Source organism: Saccopteryx leptura, chromosome 4 (assembly GCF_036850995.1).
Source record: "Saccopteryx leptura isolate mSacLep1 chromosome 4, mSacLep1_pri_phased_curated, whole genome shotgun sequence".
Taxonomy (NCBI): Eukaryota; Metazoa; Chordata; class Mammalia; order Chiroptera; family Emballonuridae; genus Saccopteryx; species Saccopteryx leptura.
This window is the reverse complement of record NC_089506.1, coordinates 108072329-108088485: the sequence shown is the minus strand read 5'-3', so window position 1 is coordinate 108088485 and position 16157 is coordinate 108072329. Positions and strand designations below refer to the sequence as shown.

At 39.4% G+C, this 16157-nt stretch overlaps 1 protein-coding gene across 1 annotated transcript in view; it reads right to left on the bottom strand.

Moving 5' to 3' along the window:
* Window positions 1-3209: 3209 nt before the first annotated feature.
* LOC136404219 (phosphatidylinositol 3,4,5-trisphosphate 3-phosphatase TPTE2-like) overlaps window positions 3210-16157 on the bottom strand; it is a 48114-nt gene continuing 35166 nt past the window's right edge. Inside the window, exons 13-16 of the mRNA XM_066383619.1 lie at window positions 13957-14048; window positions 7066-7161; window positions 5698-5768; window positions 3210-3324 (exon numbers count right to left, since the gene is read on the bottom strand). Of these exons, the coding sequence (XP_066239716.1) occupies window positions 3210-3324; window positions 5698-5768; window positions 7066-7161; window positions 13957-14048 (374 nt within the window). The remainder of the gene's footprint in view (window positions 3325-5697; window positions 5769-7065; window positions 7162-13956; window positions 14049-16157) is intronic.

The window sequence follows — 16157 nt, the reverse complement described above, 5'->3', positions numbered from 1 at the left end:
CCCCAAAGGCAAGGGTGGTAAAGGCAAAAATAAATGAATAGGACTACGTCAAACTAAACAGCTTCGGCACAGCAAAAGGGACCCACAACAAAACAAAAAGGCAACCAATCAAACTAGATAACTCACAAAGCTCAGCAACAAACAAGCAAACAATCTAATTAAAAAATGGGGAGAGGACCTGAACATATACTTCTCCCATGAAGATATATAGACAACAAAGATATATGAGAAGATGCTCATCTTCATTAGCTATTAGAGAAATGTAAATCAAAATTACAGTGAGATACCACCTCACACCTGTTAGATAGGCTGTTATCAACAAAACAATCTCAAGTGCTGGAGAGGCTGTGGAGAAAAGGAACCCTCATCCACTGCTGGTGGGAATGTAAACTGATATGGCCATTATGGAAGAAGGTATGGTGGTTCCTAAAAAAATTAAGAATAGAACTACCATATGACCCAGCGATTCCTCTCCTGGGTATATACCCCCAAAGCTCAAAATCATTGGTACGTAAAGACACATGCAGCCCCATGTTCACCCTATTATTCACAGTGGCCAAGACATGGAAATCAAAGTGTCCCTCAATAGAGGATTGGATAAAGAAGATGTGATGCAGCCTGACCAGGCAGTGGCGCAGTGGCAGGGGTCCCCAAACTTTTTACACAGGGGGCCAGTTCACTGTCCCTCAGACCATTGGAGGGCCGCCACATACAGTGCTCCTCTCACTGACCACCAATGAAAGAGGTGCCCCTTCTGGAAGTGCGGTGGGGGCTGGATAAATGGCCTCAGGGGGCCGCAGTTTGGGGACACCTGGAGAGCATTGGCCTGGGACGTAGAGGACCCAGGTTCAAAACCCCAAGGTCGCTGGCTTGAGTGCAGGGTCACTGGCTTGAGCATGGGATCATAGATATGATGACCCCATGGTCACTGGCTTGAGCCCAAAGGTTGCTGGCTTGAAGCCCAAGGTTGCTGGCTTGAGCAAGGGGTCACTCGCTCTTCTGTAGCCCCCCAGTATATGAGAAAGCAATCAATGAACAACTAAAGTGCCGCAACAAAGACCTGATGCTGCTCATCTCTCCCTTCCTGTCTGTCCCTCTCTCTGTCGAAGAAGGAGGAGGAGGAGGAGGAGGAGGAGGAGGAAGAGGAGGAGGAGGAGGAGAAGATGTGGTACATATATACAATAGAATACTACTCAGTCATAAGAAATGATGCAATATTGCCATTTATAACAACGTGGATGGACCTTGAGAACATTATACTAAGTGAAATAAGAAAATCAGAAAGAGTGAAGAACTATATGATTTTACACATAAGTGGGATAAAACTGGGACTCGTGGACATAGATAAAAGTGAAATAGTTATCAGGGAGCAGGTGTACGTGGGGAGGGGAATAAAGTGGGACAAATAAATGGTAATGGAAAATGATTTGACTTTGGGCCTGACCTGTGGCAGCACAGTGGATGGAGCATCAACCTGGAATGCTGAGATCGCCGGTTTGAAATCCTGGGCTTGCGTGATCAAGGTACATGCAACAAGCAATCAGTGAACAACTAAAATAAAGCAACTATGAGCGCAACTATGAGCTGATATTTCTTGTTCCCCCTGCCTCTGCCTTCTCTCTGTAAAATCAATTAGAGCATCAACCTGGAATGCTGAGATCGCCGGTTTGAAATCCTGGGCTTGCATGATCAAGGTACATGCAACAAGCAATCAGTGAACAACTAAAATAAAGCAACTATGAGCTGATATTTCTTGTTCCCCCTGCCTCTGCCTTCTCTCTGTAAAATCAATTAATTAAAAGAAAAAGTGATTTGACTTTGGGTGATGGGCACACAATGCAATAAACTTACCTGAAACCTATGTACTCTTATTGATCAATGTCACTCCATTAAATTTAATCCCTAAAACAAAAAATAAAAGGTACAGTGGCAGTGAAGGTACTTATAATAAAACCATACCTGGTACCAAAGAGAAAATGATTCCCCATGAACACAGGACCAAGTGGTGCTTATAATGAAAAGGTGACCTTCCTTCACAGAGTTCCCCAAGCTTAAATGAAGTCAGTCCTTAGTGGGGGTGGTGGATTTTATTTTATTATTTTTATTAAGTGAGAGGAGGGGAGGCAGAGACAGACTCCCACTTGTGCCCTGACCAGGATCCACCTGGCAAGCCTCCAGGGGGTGATGCTCTGCCCATCTGCAGCATTGCTCTATTGCTTAGCAACCAAGCTATTTGTAGCATCTGAGGCGAGGCCACAGAGCCATCATCAGCACCCACGGCCAACTTGCTCCAATTGAGCCATGACTGTGGGAGGGGAAGGGAAAGAGAGCGAGAGAGAGAGGGAGAGAGAGAGAAATGAAGGGGGTGGGGTAGAGAAGCAGATGATCACTTCTCCTGTGTACCCTGACCAGGAATCGAACCTGGGACATCAACACACCTGGCTGACACTCTACCATTGATCCAACTGGCCAGGGCCAGGTGAATTTTAAAATAATCTAAATCCCCAGGAAAATACTTCCTTTGACTTCACTTGTGATGTTACACAAAAACAGAAGTTCCTGAAGATTCTTTATTTTTCACATTTATAAGATCCTGCGCTCCCCAATGTCTGGGTGTGTGACTAAAGGAAGCTTGTCATGCCCGTGCAGTGCTAGGAGAGTAAAGGAAACAACTTGTGTTGGGGTGGGGGCTTCTCCCTTACTCTCCAACTTTTCTGGCTTGAAAGCAGTCTTTGTTGCCAACCTGTTATTTGTTAGATTGTGAATCAAATGGAAGAAGAAAATAGAAGTTACCATTCTTCTGAAATTGCAAATGTAAAACAAAGCAGGGAATAAATACTTGTCCAAAAATATATAAGTAAATGAAACAAACCAACACTATTGGGGAATCACAATTCTTAAATACCTCAATTATTTTGATAGAGTTTTCTTTAAAGTTTTTTTAAAGTGATAACTAATGTTCCCATGTACCGTGTCCAAATTTCTCAATACAGTTAAAAACTGTGTGAAGTATAATCCTTCAAAAAGGAAAAAGAAATCACCATTGACATTTTCCCTTCTATTAATATATATTTAATAGATTTTTCAAGAACATATGTACATATATGTAAATATAAGTATACCAGTAAGGGAATAGGTCTTGAAGATATAAATATGAAGCAGGGATTGGGAAGAATATGATTCCATCCTAAAGGGGGAGCTACACTTGATCAGATACCAGCTACAACTTCATCAAAATATATTTCAACTGCAAAATCTGGACGATAAATTTTCCATGTTTTTGCTTTATGAGGATTATCCAGTTTATCTCTTGAAAGATAAAGCCTAGAATAGAAAAAAAAAATTACATTTTAGGGCTTACAAAAAAGCCGTTCAGTAGGGCACACTTGTTAAAAGTTTCTAAAAGGATTTCCTGGCCACGACTAGTCTCCGCCCCCTTTCCTGTGTTTCAGCATTCCAGGAGCCGGGGCTCCCACTTTCCTAGTGAGATGCAAAAATCTTAATTTCAGTAACAACATGTTACTTTTAAATTGCCCTTTATGGAATTAAAGACATCTGGGTTTAATAAAGTAAGTTTCTATATGTGACAGAAGTCAGCCAGAGAGACTATATATGTGATAAACCAGTAATAAAATAGTGTCTTCTAAATCAGTGGTTTTCAACCTTTTTACACTTGGGGACCAGTGAAAATAGGAGGATTATTTCAGGGACCGCTAAGGCAGAAATCGCCCTGAGCATAAGCGAATTCAGCTAAGACCACTGGGACTGTCATCTTCATACAACTTCAGGGTGGTTAACTCCTTCGCACCAGTGCGAGGACCAACCAGCACCAGTCCTCGGACCAGCAGTTGAAAAACACTGTTATAAATGATGAAGTTGGCATTTTCATGTGATTAAAAATCTAACGAAAACTATCAATTCATACCACATGCAATCACAGACACTTCAAACTAATAAACTGTTTTTAACTAATAAAAACAGCTCTACCAAGTAGTATGGAAATTTGAATGTTGAAGAAATCTTTAGAAACGTGTAAAAGTGAGAAGGAGAGTGATCTAACTTTTGCCTCGCCAAAGGAAAAAATTTAGTTAGAACCACTTCTGAGAAGTAGCACTCAATGAGTCTCCATCCAAATGTCTATTTGAGGGACTTTGCTCTGTCATGAGTCAAAGTTTATTGTTTGTATACATCCGGGTAAGAAAACTGGTAAGAAATTCTTAATCAATCCCAAGTTTACTCTTTCAAAATCCATTAAATGTGTATTATATGTGTGTAGGTTATATGTTCAACTTACCATTGCCTTACTGGACTTGAGGTAAGATTAGATGCAGTTCAGATTTGAAGAATGGGTTAGGATTTATGTAACGAAAACTATCAATTCATACCACATGCAATCACAGACACTTCAAAACTCGCCTACAGTGTGTGTGTGTGTGTGTGTGTGTGTGTGTGTGTGTGTTTTGTATTTTTCTTAAGTGAGAAGCGGGGAGGTAGAGAGACAGACTCCCGCATGCACCCGATGGGATCCACCTAGCAAGCCCACTAGAGGGCAATGCCCTGCCCATGCAGGACATTGCTTCATTGTAATGGGAGCCATTCTAGCGCCTGAGGTGGAGGCCATGGAACCATCCTCAGCACCTGGGCCAACTTTGCTCCAATGGAGCCTTGGCTGCGGGAGTGGAAGAGAGAGATAGAGAGAAAGCAGAGGGGAAGGGTGGTGAAGCAGATGGGAACCTCTCCTGTGTGCCCTGGCTGGTAATTGAACCTGGGACACACACATGCTGGGCTGATGTTCTACCACTAAGCTAACTGGCCTGGGACCCTGCACAGTTTTTTTTAATATTAACTTCTTTTGTATTGGGTGGTATGGTGATACTGATAGTCTCAATTTTTCAGCACCGTGGAACAAATATGTAAAGTGGAGAACTTCTAAACTCAGGAATCTGAGTTTCCAGATATGGCAGAAGGTCCTTTGGAATAATAACCTTCAAATCAATTAATACTTACCTTTTTAAAAGTGGTTCCCAATTTAGTTATAAGTAATCATTTTTGAATGGGAGACTATTTATGAGGGTTTTTTTTAATTATAAGGGGAAGTTTATTTAGAAAGTTACAGAAATAGTAGAAAGGCCCTTTGAGCTAAGGAGAAAAGGGGAGAGAAATATGCACTGAGGGATGACAGAGGGAGGGGAGCCGGTGTGCTCCAGAAGAAAGAGTGTGCTACTGATGATTTTTAAGTTGTCTTTATGGATACTTACCATGTCTTATTACTTTTGCCCTAGATGTATATGTCTCAGTCAGCTCTTAAACTAGCTGAAGCGCTCTCAGATCATGCTTTAGTTTGGCACAGAATTTGTAGTGGTCAATCATCAGTAGATCAACACACACTGAGGACCTGTCATATTCAAGGTACTGAGCAGCCTCAAACTTCCCTGGGAGGCCTTTCTTACCACACTCAGCATCTGATTACAATACATCTTAATTTATAACACAGTCATATGGCATAGACCTTAGGGATAATGCAATAGTTGGTCTCAAGAAGAACCATATTTTTAATATAACCAGATTAAGATAAGTATGTGAATGAAGAATGAAGAATGGTGACTTAAGGATTTTTTGGTTTCTGTAAATTGAGCTTACACCTTACACAGACATTGGAGATAGGCTGTCTCTACTGGGTTATATCATAAACCATACCTGTTATTTTGTATAAAAGATGTGTGGAACCAAAAGAAAAATGGACAGTTGTCATAGTATTTAGGAAGACCCTAAAAATACATGGTTAAAAAAAAGGGTTATTTTTTCACAATAAAATTGATACCAAGAACTAATCATTCTAAAGGGATTAAAATCCCTTCCTTCATTTATAATTTATCAAACAACTATAGCCATTGAATGTGCAGCACTGTAGTCTATAACATTACACTAAGGACACAAAGAAAAGGCTTTAATTGATTGCTGTTTCTATCAAAATTTTCAAGGAAATGTATTTTTTCCTATGATGGTTATTTATAAATTTTAATCTGGTTTAGATAGTGCTAAACAGAATCTGCTAAGGACCTATGTGTATTAATGCACAAATACATCATCCATTTCTACAAGGAGCTTCTATTATATAACTAACTGTCTATTGATGATGGTGGAAATACCTAAAGTTTTTGAAAGTGATTTCATTTCACAGCCCTTGAAAATCATAAAGGCCAGATACTACCAGCATCCTCTGGGCCAGTGCCCTTATCAGTGCATAGAGGCCAATGATAGAGAGAGAGCTCAGACTGGCTCCATTATTCAAGGGATAACTATCCAATATGGGGACTGCACAGGTCACTTGCTTCAACACATTTACCAACACAATACTTAGTAGATTCTTCCCCCAAAGGGAGTAGGCAGGTGCTAAAGGAGGGCCCAGGCATAAGTTTGAAAGTGATGGACATACTTTCTTATTGGACGTTTTGGTTTATGATTCAGTAAGAAAATGAACTGAAACTATTGAGAGTTAGAAATGTGTTAAATACAGAGTAATGCCCACACGTAACATTTTATGACTGGTCGATATAAATTATACTCGTGATACTCAGTAATGACAACAGCAGACATTCTTATTTTTCATAAAGTATTAGATTTTCTCATAAAGTATTAGATTAAAAATACCATTTATAATGTAGTATATATCAATTCAAAGGAAAGTAAAATTTTCACATTGAAGTATTTTATACGTCATAGGGAACCATGTGTTTTAAAGAGATAAAAAAATGTGATCACTGCTATGCAGTAAAACATACCTTTGTCTTTTTTTATATCTTAGTTTTTGTATTATTCATGTGAAAATCAATACATGAAAACTGTGTAGAATTTAGAAAAAACAAATGAGCAAAAGTGTTCAATTACATATGTTCTTTTTTCTAAAAAAAAAGTTATGGATCTGACTTGTGTTTGTCTTCCTCCCTGGCTAAGCGTTGACATCTCTCGTTTCCCTCGTTGGAATATGAGGCAAAGGAAACTCCGAACCAGAATCATTCAACAGGCTAGACAGGAATAACAGTAGGTTGTTTCCTGGGTACTCACCGAGGAAGACAGGAACCGCACCTTCACATCATCACAGAGAAGAGGACAGTTGCTTAGATTAATTATTACACTGTCTCTTTCGATATCATGAACTATCTGTGAATAAACACATGGAATTCAGATAATGAGACAATGAGATAGCTGATAACGAAATAACTATAACAGTCAAGTTCATGTTTACTCTTTGCCAAGTACTCTCGGTCTCATAGCCCTATCGCGACCTGTATAAACAACTGTTAATCATTTCTATAAATGTGATACTGTTGTCTACATTTCTTTTTTTTATTAAATTTTTAAATTTAGTGTGTTAACATGGATTCAAGTGTCCCACTCAATATGGATTCAAGTGTCCCCTCACCCCCAAACTACATGCCCCCCATGACACCCTCCGCCCCTTAACTCCCTCCATCCCTTCTCTCTGGGATTTGCTGTCCTGTTATCTGTATCCCTGTGTTATGTATATATAATTTCACTAGTCCCTTCACCTTCTCTGATCTCATCCCCTCACCCCTTTTTTCTCTGACAGCTGTCCCTCTGCTCCCTGTGACCCTGCCTCTCTGCCTCTGTTCTGTTCCCAGTTCACCTTGTTCATTTAGATTCCACATATGAGTGACATAATACAATATTTTTCTTTCTCTGCCTGGCTTATTTCACTTAGTATAATAATCTCTAGGTCCATCCACACCATCATAAAAGGTAAGTTTTCTTCTTTTTCACAGCTGCGTAGTATTCCGCTGTGTTATGAACCACAGCTTTTTTATCCACTCGTCCTCTGGTGGACACTTGGGCTGTTTACAGATCTTGCTATTGTAAACAATGCTGCAATAAAGATGGGGGTGTATATCTTTTTTGAATCAGTGTTTTGGGATTCTTAGGATATATTCCTAATAGTGGGATAGCTGGATCAAAAGGCAGTTCCATTTTTTAATTTTTGAGGAAATGCCATACTGTTTTCCACAGTGGCTGTACAAGTCTGCATTCCCACCAGCAGTGCAGGAGGGTTCCCTTTTCTCCACATCCTCGCCAGCACTTATTTTATGTTGTTGATTTAATGAGCACCATTCTGACAGGTGTGAAGTGGTATCTCATTGTGGTTTTAATTTGCATTTCTCTGATGATTAGTGATATTGAACATTTTTTTCATGTCCCTATTGGCCACCTATATGTCCTCTTTGGATAAGTATATATTCAGGTCCTTTGCAAGTTTTTTAATTGGATTGTTTACCTTCCTGGTGTTGAGTTTTAGAAGTTCTTTATAAATTTTGGTTATTAACCCCTTATCAGATGTATTGGCAAACATGTTCTTCCATTATGTGGGTTGTCGTTTTATTTTTTTAATGGTGTCCTTTGCTATGCAAAAGCTTTTTAGTTTGATATAGTCCCAATTGTTTATTTTGTCCTTTATTTTACTTGCACATGGAGATATATCAGCAAAGATATTGCTGCGAGAGATATTGGAGGGTTTACTGCCTATGTTTTCTTCCAAGACTTTTATGGTTTTGTGACTTACATTTAAGTCTTTTATCCATTTTGAGTTTAGTTTTGTGAATATTTTAAGTTCGTGGTCTAGTTTTATTTTTTTGCAAGTACCTATCTAATTTTCCCAACACCATTTATTAAAGAGACTGTCTTTACTCCATTGTAGACTCTTAACTCCTTTGTCAAATATCAATTGACCATAAAGTCGATAGTTTATTTCTGGGTTCTCTGTTCTGTTCTATTGATATGTATGCCTGTTCTTCTGCCATACCAAGCTATTTTGAGTACAATGGCCTTGTAGTATAATAACTTTATATCAGGAAGTGTGATACTTCCCACTTTATTCTTCATTTTCAAGATTGCTGAGGCTATTTGTGTTCTTTTTTGGTTCATATAAATTTTTGGAATATTTGTTCTATATCTGTGGAGTATGCCATTGGTATTTTAATAGAAATTGCATTAAATATATAGATTACTTTGGGTAGTATAGACTTTTTTTAAAAAGATTTTATTTATTCATTATAGAGAGGGGAGAGAGAGAGAGAGAGAAGGGGGAGTCGCAGGAAGCATCAACTCCCAAATGTGCCTTGACCAGGCAAGCCCAGGGTTTTGAACTGGCAACCTCAGCATTTCCAGGTTGACGCTTTATCCACTGCACCACCACAGGTCAGGCATAGATGTTTCAATGATGTTTATTCTTCCTATCCATGAATATGGTATATACTTCCACTTGTTTGTATCTTGATTTCTTTTTTCTACATTTCTTAACAGGCCAATGTGTTTGAGCATTATGGTGGAGCACTGTTAAAAAGCAAAGTATTTAATTTTCTATCAGAGTTTCACCAAGTAAACATTACTGTCAAGTGTGTGCATCATCTGATTTTCATATGTTGAGAATACACTATGAAGCTCAATTTTAAAGCTGGCATTCACATTCAAAAAAAGCAATGCATAACTGGTCCTGTTTTTTGTCAAAAATGTTATTTTTGGATGACATTACACATAGGCCTTGTCCATAGGAGCCTGAAAGATGAAGTGACCAAATAGCCCAAGTTTCTGGAATGAACAACTTGAAGCTATACTAAGTGCTTCTTTGTTACTGATTCACCCTTGTGTATCAGTGCTACCCCAATGAGAAAGGTCTATGCTAGGCGCTGTGAAAAATACAAAAGAAGGTGAAGACTTGGTTGGTAATTCATGGAGCTATACACTTAAGGAATGAGAGTAGAGCCCTGGCCAGTGAGCTCAGTCAGTTAAGAGCGTGGTCCCAAATTGACAAGGTTGTGGGTTCTATCCACGGTCAGGGCATTGAACAATGGGAAGCAACCAAAGAATGTATGACTGAGTGGGAGTGGAACAACAGATGGATACTTCCCTTCCCCCTCCCCTCTCTCTCTCTTCCTCTGTCTCTAAAAAGAAAAATTAAGCCCTGGCTGGATAGGTCAGTCAGTTGGAGCATCTCCCAGAGTGTGGAAGTTGCTGGTTTGATTCCCTGGTTAGGGCACATACAGGAGCAGCTCAATGTTCCTGCCTCTCAAAAAAAAAAAAAAAAATGTAAAATGGCACATAATTATGTGTGAAGCTGTATTATGAAGACTGAGTATGTTTCATAGAGGTTAACAGGAGGTGTAGAATGAGAAAGCTTCACTGAAGAGGCAGAAATTGAGTTGCACATGAAAGGACTGTATAAATCAGTATTTCCAACTGCCAGTCTATGGACTGGTCCACCAGGAAATCCGTGCCAGTCTGTGAAGGAGGTAACCACCCTGATGTATGAAGATTATAGACCCAATGATCTTAGTTGAATTTGCTTATACTCAGGGTGATTTCTGCCTTAGCAGTCTTCAAAATAGTTCTCATATTTTCACCAGTCCCCAAGTATAAATAGTTTGAAAACCACTGTTATAAATCAATGGGAGTTCTGAACAAAGAATCCAGTTCAAACAGGGGGCTGGGGGGGGGGGGGGGGTGGGGGGAAGAGGAAGAAAGACCAGCGAACACATGAAGCAGAAATTAGAAGGTTCTGTTCCAAGGGCTATGGGGTCCCAGTCTGCTTGGAAGGGAGTCTGAAGGTCAAGTTACTGATGGAAATGAACTCAGGTATCATAGGGCTACATCTTGAGAAATCAAGAGCCAGGCAAATAAGAATAAAGTTTTTGAAGAGTATGGCAGGGTATTTCCTATGGGACAAGGTGGCCTGATAATTATTTTAGGTAACATTTATTGTACTTAGTAATTTATAGCTTACAAGGAAACTTTGCATATATTACCCAATTCTACTCTTATAATACTTGAAATGTTACCTTTATTTTACAGATAAGAATCTTGAGAGAAAGATATTAACTGTCTTTGACTATGGGTGTACAGTGTATCTTCTGCTCTATCTACATCTTTTCCTAATGAGAGCAGTATTCATGATGCATATTGTAGGACTCTGTATGCTGCATTGTATAAGGAGGAAAACCAAGATAAGGAGACGATTGTGGAAGTCTAGGTATGAGCAAATAGGTCCTGGACTAGGTAGCAGCAATAGGAACAGAGAGAAAGGGAGTGAAGAAAGCTTTCCAAGGTAAAATCAGCAGAATTTAGGAGGCCAAGACGAAAAGACTATCAAATGTAACACCAAATGTGGGGGGTCCCAGTGAGAGAATGTAGGTGTCATTTACAGAGGCAAAAGAAAAGCTCATTTGAATAATATTGATTGATTAGGTTTTTTCTTTTTATTGAATTTATTGGGGTGACTGGTTAACAAGATTATACAGATGTCAGGTGCACAATTCTAGAATGCATCATCTGTACACTGTATTGTGTGTCCACCACCCCATCTCTGTCCATCACCATGTACCCCCTATACCCTCCTCTACCTTCCCCCACCTGTTCACCACACTGTTGTCCATGTCCATGAGTTTTTTCTCTTTCATTTTCCTTTTTTGCTCAATCCCTCCACCCCACCCTCCACCCCCAGCCCTTATCTCTGACAGCGGTCAGCCTGCTCACTTCTCTATATGTTTGTCTCTGTTCTGCTTGTTAGTTCATTTTGTCCATTAGGTTCCGCATATGAGTGAAACATGGTATTTGGTACTTTCTCTAACTGGCTTATTTCACTTAGCTTAATGCTTTTCATGTCTATCCACGCTGTTGCAAAGCTTAAGATTTTCTTTTTTCTGCAGAGAAGTAGTATTCCATTGTGTAAATGTGCCATAGCTTTTTTTTATCTACTCATCTACTGATGGCACTTTGCTTCCAAATCTTTGCTATTGTAAATAACACTGCAGTGAACATAAGGGCGCATATATTCTTTCAAATTCGTGTTTTGGGTTTCTTCGCATAAATTCCCAGAAGTGGAATTGTTAGGTGATGATGCAGTTCCATTTTTAACATTTTGAGGTAACTCCTCACTACCTTCCACAGTGGCTGCATTGATCTGCATTCCCATCAATAGTGCACAAGGGTGCCCTTCCCTCTGCTTCCTTGCCAATACTTGTTTGTTGATTTATTGATGATAGCCATTCTAACAGGTGTGAGGTGATTTTGGTTTTAATTTGCATTTCTCTGATAACTAGTGACTGAGCATCTTTTCATGTCTATTGACCATCTGTATGTCCTCTTTAAAGACTTGTCTATTCAGGCCCTTTGTCCACTTTTTTATTGTAATGTTTGTTTTTTTGATGTTGAGTTTTATCAGTTCTTTATACATTTTGGATATTAACTCCATATAGATGTATCATTGGTGAATATGTTCTCCCATTCAATGGGTTGTCTTTTCATTTTGTTGATGGTTTCCTTTACGGTGCAAATAACTTTTTAGTTGATGTAGTCCCATTTGTTTATTTTTTCTTTTGTTTCCCCTGCCCGAGGAGATGAATATGATGAATGTGTTTGAATTTAGGAGCAGAGACTATCTATGTTGTAGCTCTACGTCTACCGCACATTTATGAGTGGGTGCTCATAAATGTGCTGAGTGAATAAAAAAAAACAATTATAGTTTAAAGCAGAGGAATGGATGAGTGGAACCAAGGAAGAGTATGTGCAGAGGTAAGAACAGAAAGCCAAGAATCAGGCCTTGGTGAGTGCCCTCAGTTGGGGAGGGGCAAAGAAGGGAAAGAAAGGGTGTTGGAGAGGTGATATGAGAACTAGAGACAAGCCTGAGATAGTTTTAAAAGTTTATATTTCCTAGACCCACAAAGGAAGCTTTCTTATTGTTTCAGAAAGTGTCTGTAGTCTTAGGTGTTTCTTCAATATTTAAGAAAACACTGATAACCCAGTCTCATTGCTTTGGGGTCTTTTGCAATGTCATTTTCTTTTCTCATAGTAGAGCATCTGAGTTAGAATCATTTTAAGCATTGCTAAGTCTAAAGATTCCTAGGTCTCATTCCAGATATCCTAAACCATACTTATGGGGTGCAACCTAGAAATTGGTATCTTTATAAGCTCCTAGGTCATTGTTATGCATATTAAACTTTCAGAATTAGTGTCATATAATAAAATTGACTGAGAAGAAAAGATATGGCTAAAAATGACCAGACACATGAATTTAAAACTCTCATGGGTCCATGGAACAGGTGTGGCATGTAGAAAAGTGAAAACCAAAGCATCACTCTGAACTGAAAGTAAGTGTGTCCGTAAAGTCATGGTGCACTTTTGACTGGTCACAGGAAAGCAACAAAAGATGATAGAAATGTGAAATCTGCACCAAATAAAAGGAAAACTCTCCCAGTTTCATACCTATTCAGTGCAGTTCGATGTGGGCTCATGCACAGATTTTTTAGGGCTCCTTAGGTAGCTATTCCGTATAGCCTCTACAGACTCGTCACTGACTGATGGCCTTACCAGAACGGGGTTTCTCCACCAAATTGCCTGTTTCCTTCAACTGCTTATCTCACTGAGTAATGTTATTCCTATGTAGTGGCGCTTCGTTATAAACGCACTGATATTCATGTTGCACTTTGGTCATGGATTCAAACTTAGCGAGCCACAGAACACACTGAACTTTCCTCTGTACTGTCCACATCTCGACTGGCATGGCCATGGGCTGCTCCGCTGTATACACGGTGTTACATCATCATCTGTGCATGCGCACATGCTGCCACATTATCCTACAGAAACTGGGAGGGTTTTTCTTTTATTTGGTGCAGATTTCACATTTCTATTGTCTTTTGCTGCTTTCCTGTGACCGGTCAAAAGTGCACCATGACTTTACAGACACACTGTATATTCTGGAAAATGCTATGAAAACACTATTTTGAACAATGAGTTTAATTTAGCTCTGACTTGCATTCAAACCAAGGGACACCGAGTTGGATAGTTACCAGAAAAGCAACATGGCCTCTCTGTGGTGAGGGTTTGGGGAAGTCAACAAGCTGATTTGACATTGAACTTTAAAATAATGCTTTTTCACATGCTTTCCCTTACCCTACAGTTTTCAGAAGCAGAACAGAAAAAGACAATCTTTTGGTCTCTTATTATTTGTACTTCTAGATCATTTCCGTTGCCTTTTCCAACACCTGAATGAAAAAAAAAAAGAGTAAAGATCAAAATGTCTTACTTCTAACATTATGAATTAAAAAGAGAAGATATCCCAGCTAACAGTGTACAGTCGTCCCTCGCCATACCTTGGTTCACTTTTCACGGTTTCACTGTATCGTGGATTTTTAAATCATATTTATCTAATTTTGTATTGTGGATTTTTTGCAATATCACAGGATTTTGCGGTGTATAGGTATTGTTATATATTTATAATTTTTAATTATTTTTGTGGTAAAATAAGCATTTTCTAGCCTTAAAGATCGAAAACCGTATAAAAATATAAAAATATTTATTAAACATATTAAAAGTATATTAAACCAAAATAAAGCCTTAAAATATATATAAATAATAAAATAAATATAAGGTCGGTACTTTGTAGATTTCGCCTATTGCATGGCGTTCTGGAACCTAGCCCCTGTGAAAGACGAGAGACCACTGTATTAATATTGAATCATTTGGGTTTGCTTGAATTTTTTCTTTGAAAGACAAGGCTTCAAGCCCATTCTGTCTCTTAAAGCAAACTTGATGAGGCTGGAGGAAAGAAAAAAAAAGAATTATAGTTCAGTTTCTAAGCTTCACCTTTCTAGGAAAAAGAAATTTTGGAAAGTGACTTACAACTTTTCTTGCTAATGTGTTGCTTTCTTCAAACTTCAAATCATGATGTTTTATAGTAACAGTCTAAATTCCTCTTTCCCTAGCTCCCAGAGAGCAGTTTCTGTAAAAGTATAGGATACTCAAACATTTTTGTGGTGTTCATTCAGTAAATAGTTACAGACAAATAGACAAATGGTTTCTTGTCCTTTTTTTTTTTTTTTTTTTTTTTTTTTTTTGAGAGAGAGAGTGGGAAAGAGAGAGATAGAGAGGGACAGACACACAGGAAGGGAGAGAGATGAGAAGCATCAACTCATAGTTGAGGCACCTTAGTTGTTTGTCGATTGCTTTCTCATATGTGCCTTGACTGGGGGGCTACAGCAGAATGAGTGACCCTTTGTTCAAGCCAGTGACCTTGGGCTCAAGCCAGTGACCTTGGGTTCAAGCCAGCAACCATGGGGTCATGTCCATGATCCCATGCTCAAGCCAGTGACCTCACCCTCAAGCCAGATGAGCCCACGCTTAAGCTGGCAACCTTGGGGTTCTGAACCTGGGTCCTCAGCATCCCAGGTGAGGCCCTATCCACTGTGCCCCCACCTGGGTAGGCTCTTGTTCCTTTTTTCAATTCAAATGATCCACTTCTTTTTAGCATTCTCTCAAAGGGCTAGTTTCTCAAGCCTCAAGTTAATTTTTATTGCCTTCCTCTCAACCCCGCATACTTCAGCTAAATATCACAGAACTGGCCCTGGCCGGTTGACTCAGTGGTAGAGTGTCAGCCTGGCGTGCAGGAGTCCCGGGTTCGATTCCTGACCAGGGCACACAGGAGAAGTGCCCATCTGCTTCTCAACCCCTCCCCCTCTCCTTTTTCTCTGTCTCTCTCTTCCCCTCCCGTAGCCAAGGCTCTATTGGAGCATAGTTGGCCCAGGTGCTGAGGATGGCTCTGTGGCCTCTGCCTCAGGCACTAGAATGGCTCTGGTTGCAACAGAGCGATGCCCCAGATGGGCAGAGCATCGCCCCCTGGTGGGCATGCCGGGTGGATCCCGGTCAGGCGCGTGCAGGAGTCTGTCTGACTGCCTCCCTGTTTCCAACTTCAGAAAAATACAAAAAAATAAAAAATAAAAAAATGCACAGAACTAATGGTACAGAACTAAAACAAATAGTCTAATAAAGTTATATATTAATTATTCTTGGTCATTCACTCATATTATATTTTTTTGTTTTCATTTGTTTCTACTAACAAGATTATTAAGCTTGTCATAGGAATCATGGTTTCTTTGCCTCAGTTCCCTCAGTACCATTCTGGCTGCAGAACTACTTTCTCCTGATGTCTATCAGAAATCAGTGAAATATAGAATTCAACGAAGTCAAATACTTGTCATGCGATAAGAAAAGGATATTCACTTACAAGCTTAAATTAATTCCCACACATTTAAATTTTTTTAATTGCATGATTTAAAAATTAAAGGTAAAAAAGACACGAAGTGAAAAGGCTCTGT